At 36.7% G+C, this 24,098-nt stretch overlaps 2 protein-coding genes and 2 pseudogenes across 3 annotated transcripts; 2 read left to right on the top strand and 2 right to left on the bottom strand.

Moving 5' to 3' along the window:
• The first annotated feature begins 2,340 nt into the window (after positions 1–2,340).
• Positions 2,341–5,116, top strand: LOC120195350 (annotated as a pseudogene).
• On the top strand, positions 5,005–7,055 carry LOC120195349 (annotated as a pseudogene).
• A 507-nt stretch (positions 7,056–7,562) lies between these two features.
• Positions 7,563–22,688, bottom strand: LOC120195400 (B-box zinc finger protein 19-like). The gene is made up of 7 exons (XM_039197440.1): positions 22,677–22,688; positions 16,361–16,365; positions 9,380–9,615; positions 8,900–8,996; positions 8,669–8,784; positions 8,366–8,566; positions 7,563–7,883 (listed from the first exon to the last, which is right to left on the bottom strand). The coding sequence occupies exons 3-6, from the start codon at positions 9,470–9,472 to the stop codon at positions 8,375–8,377; spliced, it is 498 nt and encodes a 165-aa protein (XP_039053371.1). The 5' UTR covers positions 9,473–9,615; positions 16,361–16,365; positions 22,677–22,688; the 3' UTR covers positions 7,563–7,883; positions 8,366–8,374.
• LOC120195399 lies at positions 10,920–14,524 on the bottom strand. Of its 2 annotated transcripts, XM_039197439.1 has the most exons (4): positions 14,517–14,524; positions 11,661–11,858; positions 11,443–11,557; positions 10,920–11,354 (listed from the first exon to the last, which is right to left on the bottom strand). In XM_039197439.1, the coding sequence occupies exons 2-4, from the start codon at positions 11,825–11,827 to the stop codon at positions 11,064–11,066; spliced, it is 573 nt and encodes a 190-aa protein (XP_039053370.1). In that variant the 5' UTR covers positions 11,828–11,858; positions 14,517–14,524; the 3' UTR covers positions 10,920–11,063. The 2 variants fall into 2 exon arrangements, with proteins under 2 accessions (XP_039053370.1, XP_039053369.1); XM_039197438.1 differs by lacking the exon at positions 14,517–14,524 and having other exon boundaries at positions 11,661–12,002.
• Positions 22,689–24,098: the final 1,410 nt, after the last annotated feature.

The following is a 24,098-nucleotide window of genomic DNA, read 5'->3' as shown; positions in this document are numbered from 1 at the left end:
TTTCCACCGCTTGTGGCCGACGACTTCTTCTCTCCACTACCATCCAGGGACCATATGGGCCATCTTCAGGACCGATGGAGGAGTCAGCATTGGGAGTGGCGTGAGAGCTAACGGAGGAAGAGAAAACGTTGTTCACCAACGCGCCATTTTTCGACTATTCCTGTCGCTGCTGTTTGTGGGTACAAGCTTCCTGAAGATGGCCATACCTGCCGGAGGAAAAACAAATAGAGGACAGATTTTCATATTCAACGATTTGAATCCGATTACCTATAACCACACGAGATATGAACGAAGTTTTTAGATCAACGTAGACTGTCACACGCACATAACGCCTCCTATTACTTGTCCCTTATGGAAATCGAGCTTTGCAACCTTTCCAACAAGCTTGCCAATATTATAGAGAATCTTCTCCTGATACATGTATTCAGGCAAACCTGGGAAGCGAATCCAGACGATCACCGTAGTTGGATAGGGTTGAGAGGTTCTGAAATCCATAGACCACGGTTGAACCGTCAAGTATTGCCCGTATATGATCCACGGTCCTTCCGTGAGCACTTTCACATAGTCGGCATCAGACTGAAAACGAGCGAGAAAGTATCCATTCTCCAAGTCCATGAGAGTGAACAGCTTGGATGGTTTCCACAGGGCAAACGTTTTGTTAGTTAAAGCATTTAGGTCGATGTTCCGGCCAAGGAGTTTGAGGACCACTGTTCTAGACATACTGGATTCCATCATTTTGTAGGCGCGCTCAGAGAACTGGATAGAAGGCAGACCATACCAAGTACCGGTGATAATATTTTCATCCGTTAAATCAAAGGACTCATTCGAATCTACCTCTTCCACATGGCATGAGGAAACAACATTCAACTGTCCAGAGAGCATATCTGCATAAGTTCGGTGGGGATTCTCCTGGCTATCAATGGCCATCTGAACAAACTGGTTAGGGTCATCGTCCGCTACCTCAAAGCGAACTTTTTTGGTTGCTTCAGTCCGGTGGGGCTGAGAGAAGGTCTGTCATTCTAAACTAATATTATAGATACTTGTTTTTGAATTTCATGGCTAAGTTATCGAAGTAAGGTTTATTTCAAAAAATATTAATTTTAAAATTTATATCGTTATAAATCTCATGTAATTTTTAATTCCATGTGACAAGCTTCAATGGGTCAACACAAATTTAATGACACATTAGCAACTCAGAAAGAAAAGGTCCAATAGGGTCAAATTCAAAAATCAAATGGTTTAATTGGATGTTATTTTCAGTTAGGGGCTTAATTATTTTATTGTTATTTGTGAAGGACTCTTTTAATATTTAATCCTTTTATTTTCTCTTTATGTTCCAATAAAAATGATCAAATGATATATTTTTTCTTTTAAAACTTTACAAAATAAATCCTCCAATGCGAACGGGCTCCGTTGTGTGGCCCAACGGTGTCAACGTTGCTTGAGGTGCGAGTCAGTCACTGAGTCTAAACCCTATTCAGTTTAAAGCAGCAGTTCCATATAAATAAGCAATCCACGACACCACGACGTCTCTACCGTGAAAGCAACGGAGACTTGCCCCAAACAACAACGAAAGAAACCCGATACAAACTTTCTCTCTCGATAAAAAGGGGGGTAAACTCGAAAATTTATGTTGCATCGACCCTGACGACGCTGCGAAGGCACATCTATGGGCGCCATCGTTCTCGATCTCCGTCCCGGTCTAGGTATCGGACCTTTCACTCTCGGTTCGTTTCCCTATCATTTTTTTTTTAAATTTCATCGGCGAGATGTATTTGGAATTGTATAATCCGATGCGAATTTCGTTCGGTCGATTAATCGAATCTATTTTAGTCGAATGATTAGGTTATGTTTTTTTTAGAGTCAAATTTTGTTGCTAAATTCGGAAAGCTTGAAATCAATGAAAACGATCGTAATTGAATCGTCTTTAATCCTTTTTCCAATATGAGCATGTTTATTTGCTTGTTGCCAGGTTTTATCTTGTTTACTTGAAAACTTGAAATTGCAACTAAAAAATTGTTTGTTTCAGGGATGCCAATATGTAAAGCATTTGCTCAAATAGGTGAGGTTTGCATTGAATCATTGAATATTTTTGCTTACTGTAATGTCATATTTTTAGTAATTTGGCGAGGGGAACTCTTTAATGTGGAATTTGGATGGCCGCAAAATCTGTACAGTCTTGCCTCAATTGCATTTGTTTCCTTGATTTAGCTGTTAAAGACAGTTTGTGTATGCAGTGTAACTATGTAGTCCCAACAAATATAACATTGATGCCAACCTTATTATGTATTTGTGTGCAGGAGCCTCTAAAGCTTGATATTGTTATAAGTTTTCCAGATCATGGCTTCCATCTCCGTTTTCACCCTTGGTTCAGGTTTTATTTTCAATTTGCGCTCACACACATCATTATAGACCATATTTTTTCTTCAACTTGATTTCCTTATTTTTATTTGTTTTGATTTTGGATTATGTGCTAGAGGTTACGCCTTATTGAAATTTTTGATATCAAACGTCTCCAAAAGTGCTATGCCACTTCTTTGATAGGCTAAAGTTAAGCCCCTAAGGTTTATTTCCACATTTCAAAATTGTATGTTTTGATGGTGAACCTGGTTCCACCTGCAGGGGACCTTCTACACTTGCTACCTTTGTAGCTGTCTATGCACTTTTTGGTCCAACCTATCCCGGAACTTATGCAAGGACAGAGGTGTTTATGTCCTATTCTACCCAGTATGTGCCTTTTTACGATTGTGAGACTGCCGTTTTATTCTGTATTTTCAAAGGTTGTCTCTGAGTCTGCAGTTTATTATCTTGTTATTTTGCAGGGTCTTTCATTTTCTTTTCCTATTCCAAGTCAATATTCAGATTGCTGTCACAATGGAGAAGGTTTTTATTTGTTTCTCCTGATTACATGTCACACCTACTCTTCAACTGTCAATTCCTAATTAATTTTGCTCTTTTACTTGACAGCAGAATTGCCTTTGGAATTTCCTGATGGAACCACCCCAGTTACCTGCCGTGTATCCATCTATGATAGTTCTGCAGGCAAAAAAGTTGGCGTTGGATCCTTAATGGATAAGGCGTCTGCTCCCCCATTACCAACTGGAAGCTTTTACATGGAAGAGGTGCATGCAAAGGTTTGACTTCTACCTTCCTTAGTCCTGTTGTTAATGAGTCAGCTATCTCATTTTGGTATTGCAATACCTTTCTACTTTCCATTCTTCTAGAGTCAATTTTTGGATTACGTCTATTGAAAACAAATGGCCTTTTTACGAATATGATGTCTTGAGTTTGATATTTGGATTGACCTAATTATTTGGTTCAGCGACATCTAAAGTATCAGTAGTCTCTTAATCTGGAGACTAACCTTTTGAATCTCATGTCTATATTTCCAGCTTGGGGAAGGATTATTTTTCACTGTTGGAGGCCAGCATATTCCCTTCGGTGCATCACCACAAGTAAATATCAAATTGATTTCTTGAGATTAAGCTTCATTTACTTTTCCTTTGCAGGGAATCATTTGTTCTCTTCTTGTGGGCTAGTACCAATTTTATGATATTCCCTTTCATGCAGGATGTCTGGTCTGAATTAGGACGTCCTTGCGGAATCCATCAAAACAGGTAAAAACGTTGCATGGAAACTTGGAAATGTGCTATGGGATTTTTACACTGGTTATACACGTTAAGTTTTCACCTATGGAGTTGCTGCATCGGACACTACATTTCTTTTAATTGATGCTTTTGCTATTTGCTATTTTCTTTTTTGAGTCCAAAATAAAAAGCTAAAACCAGAGCACACAGAAAAAGGCAAAAGCATTTACCGAATATAGCCTATTAATTAGTCATGATATTTATTTTCTTAGTTGCATTCAGTTATGGAGTGAACGGGTTTTCAATTTCTTGTATGACATCGTTTTATGCATGATTGTTTTGCATATTACCCTCATGGCAATAATTATTTTGTCAACAGGTTGACCAAATGGGTATTCACTCTGCTTCTGATCCTCGTCCTCGGACAACACTTTGTGCCGATTATTTCTACAATTATTTTACCCGTGGTGGACACCTTATTTGATGGCCAGGTACTGGAAACATATACTCGTAACACCCGAAAAATAAAGGAACCTTCCTAAATTGTTTTGATTCCTACATGGTTAAGTAGGAATTTCTGGCTAATATTCCTATGTTATCTACAGTTACAAACACTGTAATCATGGAATTAATGTTGTCCATAAATTCTTAGAATGCTTTTTTGATTTTGCAGACTCATAAAGTCAAGAAGTTTGTTTTACACATGAACTATCCTGGTCATGCAGATTTCAGTTCATACATTAAGTGCAATTTTGTTATCCTAGGTTCTGACAATCCCCCTTTTTCAGCATTTTATCATTACAAATATTGGTGAGGGTGATTGATCTATTATTTTGTTTCTTGCCCGCAGTTGGGGGTCTTTCCCAGATGTAAACAACTACAAAAACCGAATTACTCCAAGCACCAAGTGGGAGCAGGTCAAGGTAAATTTTTACAGTTGGACACTTCCCGATATTTTTCCTTAACATCAACCTCTCGGGTCCTGTTTCATTCCTGTGTTTGTTGTCACTAAGAATGATACTTTATTGCAGGAAATCCTTGGTGACTGTGGTCGTGCGGCTATTCAAACACAAGGTTCTACCAGCAATCCTTTCGGGTCTACTTTTGTATAAGGCTACCCGAATGCTGCATTTGAGGTAGAAGTTTGTCAAATTCCCCGCTTGATTTGCTTTTTAGCATTTGGCACAACTCATATTTTGATAATATTCTCTTTAGAGATATTGTGAAAAAATTGCTAATATAAATCTTTTGCTATTAGCAGGTTATGAAGAATGGCTATATTGCAACGGTGACTCTTTTCCAGTCTTGACAAGCCACCTCTTGGACTATAGGTTGTTCTTCCGCATCCGAAAGTGGATTATGCTTGATCATTGATGCACAAGTAAAATTTATAAACAATATGGGGAATCAACAATAAATGTACAGTAATGTATTAATTTGTATAGTTGATTCGTGCTGTAGCATACATTGACCATGTATATTCTGTAACTATTCTTTCTATGAGGATGCTACATTGTTTCTCACCTTTACTGAAATTGCCTTTGCATTAGTTATCTTGGGTCCTGTAGGAGGATACTGAATTATTCATGGTTATGTTTTTCTAAAAGGGTGCCATCCAGTGACTGCATCAACTTTACAACTTGATTTATAAACTGCAGAATCTTCTTCAGCGCTCACAAAGACTATCTGTTTGTGAGCTTATACTGGAAGGACAGATGGTTAATTGGAACCACCCGTCTTTGCTATCAAGATATATGACAATTTTTGTCCGGCGTGTCAATTTGTGAGCTTATGGTGTCTGAACGTTTGTTTATTTAGCTGGGAGTAACATAGGTTTGTAGTTTCCAGATCTGTTCACTATGGAACCATTTATGTCACAAGTCCGAGTAGGTTGAGGGTCAGACCTTTTGCCAACCTTCAGTTTCTGAAGTGAGGTGCCACCCTGTTGCTCCCTCTGGACTTTGCGTGCTTGCTTGCTCGCTCATGCCGATGAGCTTGTCAAAACTGCTGTAAATACCATATTTACAATTTTCGTAAAATGACAACACTAGGAAAAAAAATGGTATTATAAGCTTTTAACAATTTTCGGAAGGAACAATTATTTCACTTATATGGGATGTTTGTAGAAAACTATCGCTTCTCCAGGCCGTGGAATTTTGGCCATGGATGAGTTCAACGCTACCTGTGGGAAACATTCGGCCTCATTTGGGCTAGAGAACACAGAGGCTAATCGTCAAGCGGGCCAGTAGGACATTGCTTGTTTCAGCTCCTGGAATTGGTCAGTACATCTCAGGTGCCATCCACTTTCAGGATGCCCTTTACCAGTACACGATCCATGGTAAAAAGATGGTCAATGTTCTTGCTGAGCAGAGCATAATCCTGGTATCAAGGTCGACTAGGTAAAGTCCCATCTCCCATTTGTGGGAGGAATGCCCACTATGTAGTTCAAATTTAATGCTAAGTACTATCTATAGTAAGAGCTCAATAATATGAATACTGTGCGGGTCCTGTTCCACTGGCTGGCTCAAACAACGAGTCATGGTGCCAAGGTCTTGATGGCCTCGCCTCAAGTTCTGCTGCATACTACCAACAAGCTCTGCAAAATGATAAAACGTTATCCCATTTCCCAGTTCATGTTCAACTATTTTAAGTTGCTTTCCATAATGTTTATAAGCGTACCGTCATGAGCATTCCCAATGGACCATCTGTAGTTGCTGTGAAGGAAGCAGCTAGGGGATTCGCTCGCTATGCTACTGTCTCTCAGATACGAATATGAGGGAGTGGAATCTTATTATAAGACTGTCTTGATTACAGTATTGCATTGGATGAGTTGGTGTTTGGCCATGCAGGACAAAGGTTTGGTTCCAATTGTTGAGCCAGAGATCTTGCTTGATGCTGATCACAGAATCGTAGGACTTTCGAAGTAGCCAAAAAGGTGTGGGCTGAGGTTTTCTTCTATCTTGCTCAGAAAAATGTGATGTTTGAAGGTATCCTTCTCAAGCCAAGCATGGTCACTCCTGGTGCAGAGTGCAAGGACTGAGCTACTCTCGAACAGGTTGCTGGCTACACCCTCAGCCTCCTCCACCACCGAATCCCTCCAGCTGTGCCTGTAATCATGGTAAACCTGCAAGTTTTTTACACGTGGTTAGATGAAACTCGGCAGCTAATGATTAATCTGTCTTGGTTATGGCAGTTTCTGGTGGGCAGTCTGAAGTTGAGGCTACCTTGAACTTGAATGCTATGAACCAAGCACTAAATCCATGGAATGTGTCGGTCTCAAACGCAAGAGAGCTTCAAAATACTTGCCTGAAGATGTGGGGAGGCAGACCTGAGAACGTGAAGGAGGCTGAGGACGCACTACTTGTTCGGGAAAAAGCCAATTCTCTTGCTCAACATGGAAAGTACATAGGCAAGGGAGAGTCCGAGGAGGCCAAGCATGGAATGCTTGTCAAGGTTTATGTTTACTAGGCTGTTTTGAATTAAATCCATAGAAGACAACATTGATAAAATTATAAATCATGTATAAGTTACGAAGATCATCGTTGCTGTTATCCTCATAGCTAACGGGACACAAATTTATCGATAACAATAACATGCAGCATCATCAGCTTTACAAATTTCCCGCAGTAAAATTTCTAATTCAAAGCACACTTCTATTGGATAATTGATGCTGTATAATCTTGCTACTGAATACCAAGCACCTGGCTTACTGCATCAGAAACCGCCAGTAAACAAGCCAGATTTACTGTTTTTGAGTATTTCAAGTGTCCATTTAAACCATCACCAGTTAACATGAAGGGGATAAAAGAAGTTATAACCAACTACAAGTACGGTCAATTACTTACAGTTCACCAGCACAGTTCTGAGGATTAACTGAAAAGAGAGATCTTTGTGTCATTTAAAAATTTCGGTATTTCCATTACTCTCTAAGCATTGATCTAAACCATTAACAATTATTCCCACCTGTTTCGAGAAAGTCATACAAAACGTACTGTTTTCACAATGCAATTCCAACCATTACAAACAAAACCTAAAAAGGAATGACAGATTAGAGATCATTTCTTGCAATGTATGCGGATTACATTCTTTTGCCTTGCAGTACGAGGCTCAAAAGCTGTCTGGAAACTGGTTTAAACAACTAGGCTAACGATATTAAAGCAAAGGAGATGATTGATTGACCAGAAACGGCAAGAACTCCCCCAAGCTCTGGCTTCTAAATAGAATTTAACAAATCGGTACCATGTATCGTGATCAATGACCATCACCACCTCCGATGAGAAAAACGAATTATTGTTCCTTCAGTATCAAAATAGGAATCAAGGGTCAATATGTAAGTTTAAGAAGAATCTAATGTATAGACTATAGTTTTACTCGCATGTCAACAAAAAGAACTAAATCGAACAAATGCACTAGCATGAAATAAGTTCAGATGGACTGTGCATGAACCTAGAGTGAAAGCTTTGAATGTTGTACATTTTCGAATTGCTCGGAATGCATGCATCTATTACATATGGCAGAAAAGGAAATCACGCTTCCTTTTTGGATATATAAACAAAATAACTTTATCAAAAGTTAAAGAGGAACTCATTATATAGGCATGTCTTTTTCATGCATCAAAACAAAGGCATGATCATTGAACATGCAGAACGAAATTTCGAGGGACATCCTAACAACACATGTACCTAATGTCTCTCCATAATGGATGTTGAAAGAACAAGATATGTGCTCTAAATGCTGTGTGAAAGAGAAAAAGGAGAAATGGTGAAAACAGTTCCAACCTGATTGTTTTAGGCTTGCTCATGCATTCGATGAGGCTTCATATTCAAATCAATTTTAGTATCGGTCTTGAGATCTTTAGCAGCCATCACTTGTGAAGGAGAGACCTTGTGATTTTGTTGGTTCTCTCCTATCGTAGGTTTAGCTGACTGATTTAGGCTTATTCCGTTCTCACTACGATCCACCGCACTATCCCCCGGAAACTGCAGAAGAAACAAGGCAACAGAATTCCAAAAGGGCAAACTTAAAATCCAGGAGAAATGTAATATATGACTGAATTCTTGTCAAAGATATAGGAGACAAACCTCTACTCTCTGCCTTGAGAGAAGATTTCTTCCATGGGTTTTTTTACCTCCAACATGTACAATCACATCACATTGCAAACAAAGGGAACTTCCATCTATTTCGCAGTAAAAGAAAGCTACATACATAGTTCCAAGAAATGAAAATAAGTTTTAAACAAAACTTATACAGATCCGCTTATAAAGCAAAAGCTTTAAAATGAAAAGCAAATGACACAAACAACACCTTCATACCAGGTGCATTTTCACATATGTCACAGCGAGGAACATCACTGGGATTTGCTAGACCCACCCGGACATGGCGGCTAGCAAGCTTATTGCACGTATGGACCTGTAAACATTCATCAATCGTTCAAAACAAAGGTTCCATTTTCCAGAACAATGTAAGAACTCTAATTCTTGACAAGGTTGAAAAAACATCCCTTTTCAATGCATTGGATTACTCATAAAAAAATTGGAATCTCAGACGAGAATTTACACAGAAGAGACCGCATAAAAGATCAATCTTGAAGAAGAAAATAAAGGGTGTTTATTGGGTTGGATTAAAAAAGACAAAATATCAAGTAAAACAATTGCACCAGCAAGAAAACTATAAGAAAAAAAAATCACGCTTCCAACAAAGAAGAGTAGTAAACAAAAATCAAACATGGGGTCCAGTTAAGAGCTAAACAAATACACAACCCGGAGCGTGTAGTACAGGAGGAAAGAACCGACCTTTTCATCACAGGCACGACAAAGAGCAGCCTCATCGGCAGCACAGAAGACAATAGCAGGAGCACTTTCACAAGCGTCACAAAGGATTCGCATAATGCTCTCTCACTCTCATCCTCTCCCAATCAAAACCAGAAAGCAGCTATTTTTTTTGTTGGTGTTTAGGGGGAGTGATGATGATGGTAAGGGACAAGGATTGATGATAAAAAGGAAGAAAAGGGAAACAAGATGATGTTTTTCTTCTTTTTCCTTATAAAATAACAAAAGATTGGAGAAGGATGGGGTAAAGAGAGAAATGGGATTGGACTGTAGAGAGTGGAGGAGGGTTTTGTTTTTGTCCACTTTTATGGTGATTGGCTCACTCGATGTACACCACAAGTTTTTCAAAGAGTCACTTGGGTTTCTTGGGACTTGTTTGTGGGGCTGAGAACCTCTATTGCCCTTTAATCTTGCCCACCAGTCACATATCTGCCATGGACCCAGTTTTTTCTAGAAGCCTAGCATCTCCTCTCTTTAGTTTCAACCTATTATCTACTCCCTTGTGGTTAAAGTGTCAGCTGATATCTTCTCATACAGGATGCATATCTTGTTTTTCCATGATTATGGTATCCTAATCCGATACTTCATCTTTGGTGGTTCATAAATCCTATATTTTCAAAGAAAAAAAAAGAAATTAGATTCTTTAAATGTTCTTTTAAATTAACTACAACTATGAACAACTAGCCAAGTTCCCAAGTGTTTACTTGTATTTAAAATCTACCTTTCAAGACCTGGGAAAATATTGAAAATATTGAATTATTGAAGTATATACAATCTCCTTGGTCTTGCTATGATTGATTGGTTATGGCGGATGAGGATGAGGTGTAACAAGTAATGAAAAAAATGGTAGGTGGGCAAAAACCATCATTTGCCGCCAACACCAATAATTCTCTTTATTTTAAATATTTAGTCTAACATTTTGTATAATATTTTTAAATCAAAATGATGTAGCAGTTAGCGGAGGGATGATTTAGACCTACACCATCATTATATTATATTTTATATTAGTCAAAATTAGATTATTTTTAAATTTAATGAATCATTATTTTTCTTTCTATGATGTGTCTTTCTTGAAAAATATAAAGAAAAATCCAAAAATAGAAAGCACCCCATTACTTGGAGCAAGAAGCATACTCATCTACCTGCAGAAAATGGACAAATGCCAATGGATGACAGTCCAATCAATGTATTGTAGTATAATCAAGGTGTGGCTAATGAGATACTTGTTAGCTTAGACAACCTGCAAAAACATAAGAAATTCTTTATTCTATCGAACATCGTCATAGAAGGAAATGTTTGTTGCACTGAATCAGATAAATCAATATTTGACCCCATGGTTTTTCATTTTCTGGTTAGTAAATTAAAGTAGAAAATTGTTTGACATTTCACTTAAATTAGAAAATTCTTTTGATCTATATCAGAAGCTTCAATCTAGGCTTACAGGGTATATGTATATATTACACTGTGAATACAACTTGGTTAAGCTCACAACATTATTAAATGTACTATAAACAATACAATTTCTTCATGAAACCAGACACACACCAGACACCATTATAAAACCTGTAAAAAGACAATTGCAGCTTACAATAGCTGAGAAAAAGAAAGTGAAGTTCACCGTTTTCTTGTTTTGAACTTTTGGTGCACCTCAAAATGACATGTTTAGCATTTCCATGCTCAAGCTCTCCATCATCGCGTTTTCCATGAAACTGCATTTCGCCAGTGCGGTCTTGGTGAAACTGCTTAGCCTTGGTTTGAGTGAGCAAGAAGCAAGAGGAATGATTGGGATGTTCTCACAGTTGCAGAGCTCAATCATGTACCCATCCGGATCATGGAAGAACACCTGCTCGACCCTGTTCCCATCGTCTTCCACCACCGCCGTGACATACTTCATTCCCATTCCTTCGAGTCTCCTCTTGACAAGGCCAACATCAGTACACTGTCATCATCACACAACAAATAACCAAAGTTGCAGCCTGCAGCAGGCTTGGTTTCTGGCATATTCGATTCAAATTCATATATTATACCTGGAAGGATATGTGATTATCCTTGGGATTAATCAGACGAGGTTCGACGACGGTATCGAAATCATCTATCGATGGATTCTCGATTAAGTGTATCCCAATGCCATAATTATACAACCTGTATGACATAAAAGGAGACCAATCAGTCATTTACTATTCTGTTTCATGAAAAACTGGACTTCTCTTGAAGAAGGTTTAAATTAAAGCAGTGTCAAGCTTACCAAGCTCCATTGAACTTGAAAGAAGAGGGGCGTTTGATGAGTACAAATCCCAAAACTTCTTCGTAAAACCTCACGGATTCCCGAACCGATCTACACAACAACGAGACATGATTCAAATAGAGAAGTGGCAGTGCCTCGTAGTTGTTTACTTCCTCGATCTCCGTCATGGTTTTTTTTTTCTTTAATACTTTGCTGCTGCTTTTCACTTTGCATGACTAGGTTACTGGCTTGGGGATCCTTTTATAAAGCAGAATATTTGGGAAGCATCTAAGTTCCTGAATTCAAATTCAAGTGATTATGAGGAACTTTCCTAGCAAATTCTCTTGCTCCCAATCAAATGCATACTGCTTTGCAACGCGTTTTCTTCCCATACCATGAGAGCCAGAAATCAAGTTACGAGAAGAAACAAAGTTGTCAGGTTTAGCTTGTTGCCTACAGTGATGGACCTACAGTTGCCCCTTAAAAATTTCAAATTTATATACATTTTAGATATTTTCGATTGACAATCTGTTTTCCCCCATAAAATTTTATAAACTCGCTCCCTAAACTATTATAAGTTGGAACCCAAACATATGTTCGTCTATGATTGTCTAAGCCCCTTGAGTGAACTATGTCACATTTTTAGAATAATATCTAAGATGAGAGACAAAGTACAATAGTGGCTCATTGGTTACCAAAAACAGCTATATAACCAAGCAAACATGAAGCGACAACAGAGGCCCTTTTGGCCCTTGGAGGTATCCTAAAGACAGAAACTGCAAAGTTCCAAAGAAACTGAGAAACTTCTTTGATGTTTCGCTGTTTTACACAACATGATATTATCAAATTCCCTTCACGGATATGCCTCACTCAAACGACACCACAAGCTTGACACATGACGGATCCTTCTTTGAATCATTTCCATCATTTTTCTAAGTACGTAATTGCACATGCATGCAGCGTGATGGTATGATAATGTGGTTGCTAATGAATATACTAATTTCCAAAAAGTAATGTAGAAAAAAATTATTAACTTAATGAGATCACAAAAGATACTCGTCTACTATGACTAGAAAGTCCTATCTTCACAAGATTATTAAATTTTACTCTTTAATTTCTGCACTAAATTAAAGAATGTCAATTTGTCACAATATTTTATAAATTAGAATAATGAGTAAAATAATAAATATTGCATGAGTTGTTTTGAGGAAATAAAGGTGGTGCATGAAAATCTCCAATACCATGTGTTTTTCTACAACAAAGACTAGAGACGCACGTTCACACTATCCTACTACTTATGCACTATATTGAAGTAACAATTTGGCTTTGTATTCTATAATTTGGAATAATGAACATAGTAAAGAATGATATACTAAATACATTTTAAGAAAAGAAGGGTGGTGCACATGACACTCTTAAATATCGTGTTTCTTTTAAATTAATCCTGGACATGCATGCTTTATAAAAATGATAAAATCATTTTTTTTATAATTTTTCTTGATTATATCACCACATCAAAATAGGTTTTTCACGGGTTTTTAGCGGTGTTTTAAGAGCAAACGCCACTAAATTTGAACATATCGCGGCATTTATGGGAAGAGCGTCATAAAATAAAAACATTAGCAGCATTTATGATAAAGCGCCGCAATATGTAAACTACAGACGCCACCATTGAAGAATATAAGGCGACGATGTTTCGTAAACGCTACGATCGACCCGTGCTTTAGCGGCGTTTTTACTGTGAACACCGCAACTGTCTATACCTTAGTGGCATTTTTGAGGAAAACACCGTATTTGCACCAAACTTTAGTGGCGTTTTTGTAAAAAAAAAAACGTAGCAAGTGTACATCCCTTTAACCGATCCGGTTCAAATCCCTAATTTCTAATTTACAATTTTCCTCTCAATGCAATTACTGTGAAATTTGAATCCACCACCACAACTGCGCATCACACAGTCGTCGCCACAAGCGCCTCATCACGCCATCGTCGTCAATTTCCGGTCACCGATTGCCGACCATAAGGTATGTTCTTAGTGATAATATATAGTCTTTTTTCACCAATTGCCGACCATTTTCCTCTCGACCCCTTGCATTATTTTCAAAACAATTGCTTCCACCAAGTAAATAAAAAGGTGCTTTGACGTTTTGGCATCAACTTACTAGACTTTAGCAAACTGGAGCATCTAACTATGGTTTCATGTCTGCAATTTTAGAACAGTCGGGCAACCTTTCAAAGCACATGTTGATAATTTCATATTCTAGTTTACTGCCAAATAGATGAAAATACCATTACTTTCTACACTATGCTTATGTCTCAAGTATGTGCTTGATTATAACAGAATGTCTCAAGTATGGTTTCATTCTCAGTGATAATATATAGATAGATAGATGTATTCAATTTTCACACAATAAGCAGCAAAAATGAAAATAAGCAGAGATATGTCTTAAAGTCAAGAGGAGAGTAGCATTAGGCTAAACAAAATTGACCTACTTCTTTTCTAGCCGTGGCAGCATTAGGCTAAACAAAATAAATCATGTGGATGCTAAAAATAATTCTTAAATTGGTTTGATATTATGATTGTATGATATTCTAATTTCTTCATTAACAATGCTATTTCATTTTTTTCGAAACGTGTAATTTGCACCAAAGCGACTCTGCTCTATTAGTGTATCATATTACAGTTGATAGCCGTTGCTGTAACTGTTTTGTTAAATCTGTTGTAACCGATTTCTAGTCAATTGGGCTAGTTAGTTAGACTTATATGTATATATAGTGGGTCTGATCCACTATTCAAAAAGAGAATGTGTATTTTGTTATTTTCCTAAAACATTGTATATTTCTGCTATTCCGAAATATCATTGAGCACTGTCTTCGTACCTTCTTCTCTTCTCTCTTGCACTTCCAGTTCACCATAGCTAGATCATTTGTAGCTACTTTGATTGATTTCTGTCATGGTATCATTCACTAAACTTCCTACGGCCGTTTGTTTTCCGTTCTGCGTGAAGCTCCTGTTCGTTGCTTTTGTTTGCCTTAATCTTCAAAATTGGTGCTAAATCCCTAATGCTGCGTTCAAATTGAAGTGCATTTTGGTCTCAGAATTATTCGCTGCTCTCTGCACTCTGACTTACTTGTCGATTTGGTCCTTCGGTTTCAGGCTGATTCTTCGCATCCTGTTTCGAAGGGTGATTCTTGTTCGACTTTTTTGATCTTTGTTCTGGTGAGATTGCTCCTTTACTGTTCTCGGTTAATCTGGCATACTGCTCTTGATTTGTGTTTTTTGTTCTCGATTGGTCTGGCATACTGCTCTTTGGTTTGCATTTACTGTTCTCGGTTGTTCTGGCATACTGCGTCTTTGTTGTTCCTTTATTGCTTTGCTGCTCATATTTCGTTCTAATTGAAAGCTATTGTCTGTTATTTTTATGGCAAATATTGCTGATGACAGTGCTCTTAATTTTGCTAGCTCTGCTTATGCTGCCTCCTCTAGACCATTCTCTACTAAGAAAATCAATGTGACCTTAGATGATCACAACTATCTGTTATGGCATCAACAAGTGTTTCTTACTATTAAAACTCATAGGCTTCAAAAATACATAGACTCTAACATTTTTTGGCCTACACAGTATGTAACTAGCGATGGTGTTGTTAGTCTAAATCTTGAGTATGAACTTTATGAAGAGTAAGATGAAGCTCTTGCTTCTTGGTTGCTCTCCACTGTTAGTGAGAAAGTCCTACCACATCTCATAGGTCTTAATACTGTTGTTGAGATCTGGAATAGATTGATGTCATATAGGAGAATGCTTCACTCACAGAGAAAGGGAGATCTGAGTATGAGAGATTATCTGATGAAAATTAAATCTGTATGTGACAATTTAGCCAGTTGTGGTAAGATAATATCAGAACATGAACATATCACTCTATATTGAATGGTATGCCACTTGAGTTTGAGTCTGTTATCACTGTTATAACTGCTACCCCCACTCCTCCAGATCTAAGATTTGTCAGCACCATATTACTAGATACTGACACTAGGAAATCTCAGTTCTTTAACCATGTCACAACTTGTGCTCACGTTGCTACTCAAGCTACAAGTGATCAAGTGACCTCCAATAATACTTCACATTCTGAATATCAGTATAAGAGAGAACTTGTTGATAATACTGGTAAAAATTTCAGTAACAATAATAGCTGTAATAGGGGTAGAGGTCGAGGACGATTTTCATCCTCTAGACCACAGTGTCAACTGTGTGGTCGGATGGGACATCTTGTTGAAAGATGCTATTATAGATTTTGTATGAACTATAAAAATGAATCCTCTCGGCCTACAAAAAACACTAACACTAAAGGCTATTCCAATATTCAAGCCAATGTCAGCTCATATAGTCCCAACAGTGACAACTTCAACTCTTATAATCCAGTGTATTATACACGTTCTGCACCTCAAATTCCTCAATTTTTTGCAGTCTCTCAAGCTCCACAAGTTTCTGATTTTCGACCACAAAATTATCATATTAATATTCAACATCAAATTTGTTCGAATCCCCACAACATGTCTTCATTCCCTACTGGAAATCCAAATCAGTTCACTGTTGTTACTCAACCACAAATCACATCTCAAGCCTATATAGCTACACCTGAGTAGTAGATGATAATGCTTGGTATCCATATTCTGGAGCAACTCATCACATAAAAAAAGACTTGAATAATCTACAGATTAAAGACACTCACCCTGGAACAGGTAGTGTAATTGTAGGCAATGGTAACTCACTTCCAATAGAGTATACTAGACAGTCACATTTCTGTGTTAATTCTAATAAGTTTCACTTAAATAAGTTGCTTTATGTTCCTAACATTACTAAAAATCCATTGTCTGTTTCCAAATTCACTCAGTACAATTAGGTTTTGCTTGAGTTTTATCTAATTTCTATCAAATTCATGATCTGCAATCTCGGAAAGTGATGTTGAAAGAAAGTCAAGATGGAGGATTGTACAAACTCAATATTTCTATGAATAACACTGATAATGTTTGCATGACTGCTGATAATAAATTTCATATTAATAATGCTGATAATAATTCTTTGTCTTCAATAAACTGTTACATTGTGAGTACTAGGGTGTCTATAGATGTGTGGCATAAAAGACTTGGCCACCCTTCTAAAGAAGTGTTACTTTCTGCATTAAAACATTACAATGTAACTCTTTCTGATATAAATAAAGAACATATATTGTGCAAAGCATGTCAGCTTGCTAAATCACACAAGCTGCCCATTTATGACTCACTTACTGTGTATGAACAACCATTAGAACTTATAGTATCAGATGTGTGAGGTCCTGTTCATGTGTACTATAATGGGTTTAGGTTTTATGTTGCCTTTACTGATGCTCACAGTAGGTATACTTGGATTTATTTCTTAAAACAAAAATTTGAAGTTAAATCTGCTTTTCTTCAGTTTCATAGATAAGTGAAAAGGCAATTTGGTGTCAAACTCAAGGTTTTTCAGTCAAATGGAGGGGGTGAGTTTGGTGCTCTTCAAGCTTACATGAAAGAACAAGGTATAGTACATCGGCTATCCCGTCCTCATACTTCAGAACAAAATGGCTTAGTGGAAAGGAAGCATAGGCATATTGTTGAGGTAGGTCTCTCTACTAGCCCAGGCTTCTATGCCTTTAAGTTTTTTGAATGATACTTACTCTAGTCTGTTTTTCTTATTAATCGACTACCTACACGTGTGTTGTCTGGTCTGTCACCATATGAGATTTTTTCATAAACCACTATATTATAGTTTTTTAAGAATTTTTGGTTGCACATGTTATCCTTTTTTAAGGCCCTATAATCAGCACAAATTTCAGTTTTGTTCTTCTGCTAGTGTCTTCTTGGGGTATTCACCTGTTCACAAGGGATATAAGTGTTTAGACTCTAGTGGTCGTGTCTATGTGTCTAGACATGTTCGATTTGAAGAAAATAAGTTTCCTTATCAACAACGCCAAAGTTTTCCCACTATTTCTAATCAGTCAGTATTAAACAGTTGAAAGCACTCAAGTGTCAACAATATTTCTCAAAATAACTTGTTTTATCCTTCCTTTCTTTCCATCCCCACTAGCACACACAATCAAATCTGTCTTACCATCTACTACACTATCAACATCATCACCTTCACCACATGTCATCTTCAACACAACAACACATCACATCTCCATTTCTTCCTCCAAATTCATCTCATTCAGATTTCCATTCAAATTCATCATCTTCTACACCATCATCATCTTCACCGCATGTATCATCTTTATCACAACAATTCATCTCCTCCCCATCTCATCCATGCATCTTAGAATCGATTGAAACTACTACTTCATCTCTATCACCATCTCCACCTCCATCCTTACCACCTCCATCATTACCACCTCCACCTTCACCATAACCACCACTATGTCCACCTCGGCTAGTTCAAAATGCTCATCCTATGGTCACCCGTGGCAAAGTTGGCATTTTTAAACCTAAAGTGATACTTGCTGAGATAAGTCCTCAAGAGCCAGCAAATGTCTATAAAGCATTCCAGCATCATGCTTAGTGTGAGGCTGTTTAAAGTGAATATACTGCTCTTATGAAGAATGGTACGTGGGAGTTAAAGCCTCTGTCTCCAACGTGAAAAGCAGTGGGTTGCAAGTGGCTTTTTAAAGTGTAAAGAAGCCAGATGGGTCAGTTGACAGACTTAAGGCTCGCCTAATGGCCAAGGGGTATTCTCAAATGGTAGAGAGAGACTTATCTGAGACATTTAGTTCAGTAGTTCGAGCAAGTACAATAAGAACTGTACTGACTGTTGTTGTCATGAAATAATGGCCACTTAGGTAAATTGACATCAATAATGCATTCCTAAATGGAAGGTTAGTAGAGGAAATATACATGTGTCAGTCTCCTGGCTTTGAGCAGAAAAGTGAATATGGGAAGGAGTTAGTGTGTTGCTTAAAGAAGGCTCTTTATGGGCTTAGACAAGCACCTAGAGCATGGTTTGAGACTTTGAAGAAGTTTCTGGTTGAAAACTTGGGTTTTGTTGTTTCGAAGGCTGATTCTTCCCTGTTTATAAGAAACTCAACATGTTCTCAAGTATTATCAATGGTGTATGTAGATGATATAGTCATCACAGGAAATCGAGTTATAGAAGTGGATGCCATAGTGCAAGCAATTAATGTGGAATTCTCTCTTAAGGACTTGGGACAGTTGGAATTGTTTATTGGAATGTAAGTTGAACACTCTCCAAGAGGCTTGTTTTTAAATCAGAAGAAGTATATTTCTGAGTTGTTAAAGAGGTCAAACTTAGATGAGTCAACTCCTACTCCTATGGTTCTTACTCCTAAACTCAAGGTAAATGATGGACATTTGTTTGGTGATGTTCATCTCTATCGCAGTATTGTGGGAGGTTTGCAATATCTATGTTTAACAAGACCTGACATATCCTATGCTAATAATAAGGTTAGTCAGTACATGAACAGTCCGTGTGATACTCACTGGAGGGAAGTAAAACGTATATTGAGATACCTCAGTAGGACACTTGAGCATGGGTTATTTTTCTCACAAACTGGCAGTTTCAATTTAGTCTGCTACACTGATGCAGACTGGGCAGCCTCGGTGGAAGACAAAAGATCCACAATAAGCTACTGTGTATATCTTGGAGGTAATCCAATTGCATGGTGTTCTAAGAAACAAAGCGTTGTGTCTAAGTCTACTTCAGATGCAGAGTATAGAAGCCTTGCTAATTATGTTTCTGAATTGATTTGGATTGAACAATTACTTGATGAAATCGGCATTAGTATAACTGGAAAGCCAGTTGTATGGTGTGATAACACCTCTACAATTTCTATGGCAGCAAATCCTACACACCATTCTCGAATAAAGCATGTGGAAATTGATATACACTTTGTGAGGAAAAGAGTATTGGCTGAACAACTTAGTGTAAACTTTGTTCCTTCTGTAGAACAGGTTGCTGACATACTCACCAAGCCGTTATCACCTTAGTGATATGCATTCACGTCTTGGTTTTAAGTCTTGGGTGGAAATCAACAGCATCAGTCATGAGAAGCAAGTTTGAAGAAGCCAGGAAAATGTTAAAGTGGCAGTTCTGATCATAAGAAAACCAGGAGAATATTAGTGTATCATATTACAGTTGATAGTCGTTGCTGTAACTATTTTTGTTAAATCTGTTGTAACCAATTTCTAGTCAGTTGGGCTAGTTAGTTAGACTTATCTATATATATAGTGGTCCTGATCCACTATTCAAAAAGAGAATGTGTATTTTGTTATTTTCCTAAAACATTGTATCTTTCTGCTATTCTGAAATATCATTGAGCATTGTCTTCGTACCTTCTTCTCTTCTTTTCTCTTGCACTTCCAATTCACCATAACTAGATCATTTGTAGCAACTTTGATTGATTTCTGTCATGCTCAAGTATCAAAGGCTTCATTATTAAGTATTTTAGTATTTAAGTTTGAGTTCCACCTATTTGTTTAAATCTTATTACATGTTGACAACTTTTTTTATTTAGATTCAAATATACTCTTATAATCATTTTTTTTATTACATGTTGACATCTTACTCCCTTCTTCATCCATATTCCAAAGTGAATAATCCCACGGCATTGAAGGGCTTATCAATGTAGGACTCATTTAGGAAATTTTGATGTCTTATCAATGCCTTACGCTACCCATATATATATATATATATATATAGGGCGTTTGGTCATGATCCATTATACCAAAATTATCTGATTTCATATATTATTGTAATTATCAAACCAAAAGGGAGTACAATTATTAAGTGCAAGTTAATTACACGTGTTATTATATTATTATATTAGTTCATAGATTTTACTTCCACTTGACTTTTACTAATTAATATTTGAAATGAATATTCCAGAAATACGTAATGGATAAGAGTGCATGGATTTATCAAGGGTAAGCGACAACTATCGAAATAAAGTAAATTTTTTTCTAAATTTTGCTTTTGTAAAAGTAAACCAAGATAATATGATTCTTTGTCTTTGTAAGAAGTGTGCTAACATTAATTAGCATAATCGTGAAGTTTTCCCCGAACATCTAATTGTATTTGGCTTTTTTCGAGGATATAAAAAATGGATATTCCATGGAGAGTTGACATGTCGTAGATATTCTTCCATAAGTAATCGAGACTTCTGTCATGATTTTAATCGTCAATCTGTTAGAGAAGATGACATGGAGGGTATGTTTTAGTATGCATTTAATATGAACAATTATCATTAGTATGTTAGAGAAGATGATTGCGATATGGGTGTTAATGATTTTACTGAGATAGGAAGAAGTGGATGCAATGAAGAGTCAAATGGAGAAGCGACAAAGTTTTATAAGTTTCTTGATGAGATGAATGAACAACTTTATGAGGGATCGAAATATTCAAAACTCTCATTTTGCATTTGTTTTTCCACTTAAAATGTTCGGGAGGATGGACTGGTAACGTTTTTAAGTAGTTACTAGAGTTTATGAGAGAAATGTTCCCTTTTGCAAAAATTTCGCAATCATGCAAAGATACAAAGAAAATGATAAAAGATTTGGGTCTTGGTTATGAGAAAATTCATAGTTGTCCGAGTGATTGCATGTTATAATGGGTGATCGAAAAAAACAAGAGTCATGTTATGCATGCAAAACATCTCGGTGGATAAACGTGGATACAAAAAATATGAGTGAGGAAAAAGTTGAATCATGATCAAGAAAGAAGATTGTAAAGATTCTACGATATTTTCCTCTAATACCTTGGCTTCAAAGACTTTTTATGTCTTAAAAAACTACTGAATCTATGAGGTGGCATTATGATGGACGAACAGATGATGGATTATTAAGGCATAATGTGAATTGTTTAGCTTAGAAGTCATTTGACCAAAAATTTTCAAGTTTTGCAGAAGATCCCCAAAATGTCAGGATTGGTCTTACATCTGATGGGTTTAATCCTTTTAAAAGCATGTGCACTTCATACAATACTTTGCATGTTATGCTTGTTCCCTATAATTTACCTCCGTGAATTTGCATAAAACAATCATTATTTATGTTATTAATGATAATCCTGGTGAGAAAGGTCCCGGGAATGATATTGACATCTATATACAACCTCTTATTGAAGAGTTAAAACAATTATGGGTGAGTGTTGAAACATATGATGTGTTGAAGAAAGAGAACTTTAATTTACGTGCAGCTCTTATAATGGACTATTAATGATTTCCCTGCTTATGCAAATCTATTTGGTTGAAGTACCAAAGGTCGTTATGCTTGTCCTTGTTGTTCTGCGTAGACATGTTTAAGGTGGTTGTATAATGGAAAGAAGTTCACTTACATGGGACATCGTCGGTGGTTAGATGAAAACCACATATTCAAATATCAAAAAACTATGTTTGATGGCACTGAAGAGTTTAGAAAAACTTCTGAGAAAACAATTGGCTCTGATATCTTGTCAATGTTGAAACATAAAAAGTTCACTTATGGAAAGGTGAATCAACCATCAAACATGCATTCAAAGAAAAAGGCAAAGCAAGTGTATGATCGTGATGTTAAACAACAAAGTGATGACGAGTTTGATGAAGATGATGATCCAAATGAGGTGGATTTATGGAAAAAGAGAAGTATTTTTTTGAGTTGCCTTATTAAAATGATCAACTTTTGAGACATAATCTTGATTTCATGCACATCGAGAAGAATGTTTGTAAGAATATTAACGGGGCCATTCTAAATGTCGATAGTAAATCTAAATAGTCGACTTGACTTAGTTGATATCGGAATTCGACGTGATCTTCATCCCCAATTACTTCTTAATAAAAAATCTTGATTACCGCCATCTATTTTTACGGTGTTAAAGGATATAAAGGTATCAGATGAGTATGCATCAAATATCTTGATCTGTCAGTGTTAAAGATTGAGACTTTATTTTCTAAAGTCACATGATTATCATATATTGATGAAAGATTTACTGCCATTTGCTTTACGTGGTTGTATGTCGATTAAGGTGACGTCTTGTATAATTAAACTTTACAATATAATAAAAGCTATTTGTGGGAAAGTTCTGATGGTTGAAGAACTTGAGAAATTAAAAGATCAAGCCACCTTGACTTTATGCAGTCTGGAGAAGATATTTCCACCTTTATTCTTCACAATTATAATGCACTTCTTGGTTCATCTCCCTCACAAAGCTAAAGTTGGTGGATTCGTTTTCTATCGATGGATGTATCCTATAGAGAGGTGATAATTGAATTATATGTATTCAATTGCTATTAGATATATCTTTTGATTGCAACTATTACTATAATGTTATGATTTGTTTCTAGGTTTTTGTGAAAATTGAAGTCGTAATGTCGTAATAAGCGATATCTAGAAGAATCAATTGCTGAAGGGTATTTGGAAGAGGAGTGTATGACTTTTTACTGTAGATATTTGGATGATGTTGAAACAAGGTTGAATGGGCCACATAGAAATGAAGTGTGCAATATGAATACCTTAGCTGAGACTTATTTATTTGGAAGTTATGGTGAACCACTCGACAAAGTTAAAATTGCACAAATAGATGATACGTCTTAGGGTACAAGCACACCGATATGTTCTTTTCCATCATGATGTAATTGATCCCTTTCGCAAGTAAGTTTTACAATAAAAATTCTAATGTTTTTTCTTATTATTTTATATTTCTCATTCTTTAACCATTCAATCTACTTTATAGTAAGTTTAAAGAAGTCTTGAGATCTCATTCGCGCTCACGAAGATTAAATCAACGAGAGATTCATAAGTTATTCACATAAACTTTTCATGGTTAGGACATGTGGTAAGTAACTAAATTTTTGCACCACACGTAAATAATGTATAATCTTGTTTTAATATATTGATATAAATACTAACTAATTCACCCTTCACGCTTAATAGGTTTGGAGTGGGAGGGAAGTTAGTGAAGATGTTAAATGGTTTTCTCAAGGTCTGAATAGAATTGTTAAAAAATATAATATCTTTCTCATTAATAGGTTCAGGTTCCACACGAAATCTCGTGAAAGATTACGAAGGAAGTTGTTACTTCTTCAACTACAAGTTATGCTAGTGCTAAGATAACCATCATGTGGATGGAGATGTAGAATATTATTGAATCCTTACCGACATTATTGAGTTGGATTATTATGGCAAATAAAAGGTTGTTTTATTTCAATGTGATTGGGCTGATGTAACTACTACTCGAGGCATTAAAAGAGATCAATGATGTTTTACAATGGTGAACTTCTCTCGATTAATTCACACTGGACTACAATTGATGGACGAGCCCTGTGTATTTTATTTTCAAGTCAAACAAGTTTTTTATTGCCACGATATAATGGATGAGGGTTTGATAGGGAAGCGGTGGCGGGTTAATGAACGTTGTTCTTGTTGAAGAATCAAACCTAGAAAAGCTCTAGACTCGATGAAGAACAATA

This window comes from Hibiscus syriacus, unplaced genomic scaffold, assembly GCF_006381635.1.
Source record: "Hibiscus syriacus cultivar Baekdansim isolate YM2019G1 unplaced genomic scaffold, ASM638163v2 tig00117012_pilon, whole genome shotgun sequence".
Lineage (NCBI taxonomy): Eukaryota > Viridiplantae > Streptophyta > Magnoliopsida > Malvales > Malvaceae > Hibiscus > Hibiscus syriacus.
Note: the sequence above shows the minus strand (reverse complement) of the source record. Positions and strands in the feature narration are given on the sequence as shown.

Coding starts and splice junctions, on each gene's coding strand:
- LOC120195400 (XM_039197440.1), bottom strand. CDS start 9,472: ATGCGAATCCTTTGTGACGCTTGTGAAAGTGCTCCTGCTATTGTCTTC. Junction 8,785..8,899: donor CATATGTGAAAATGCACCTG/GTATGAAGGTGT, acceptor CTATGTATGTAG/CTTTCTTTTACTGCGAAATA. Junction 8,567..8,668: donor TCTCAAGGCAGAGAGTAGAG/GTTTGTCTCCTA, acceptor TTTCTTCTGCAG/TTTCCGGGGGATAGTGCGGT.
- LOC120195399 (XM_039197439.1), bottom strand. CDS start 11,827: ATGACGGAGATCGAGGAAGTAAACAACTACGAGGCACTGCCACTTCTC. Junction 11,558..11,660: donor TTCAAGTTCAATGGAGCTTG/GTAAGCTTGACA, acceptor TATGTCATACAG/GTTGTATAATTATGGCATTG. Junction 11,355..11,442: donor ATAATCACATATCCTTCCAG/GTATAATATATG, acceptor TGATGATGACAG/TGTACTGATGTTGGCCTTGT.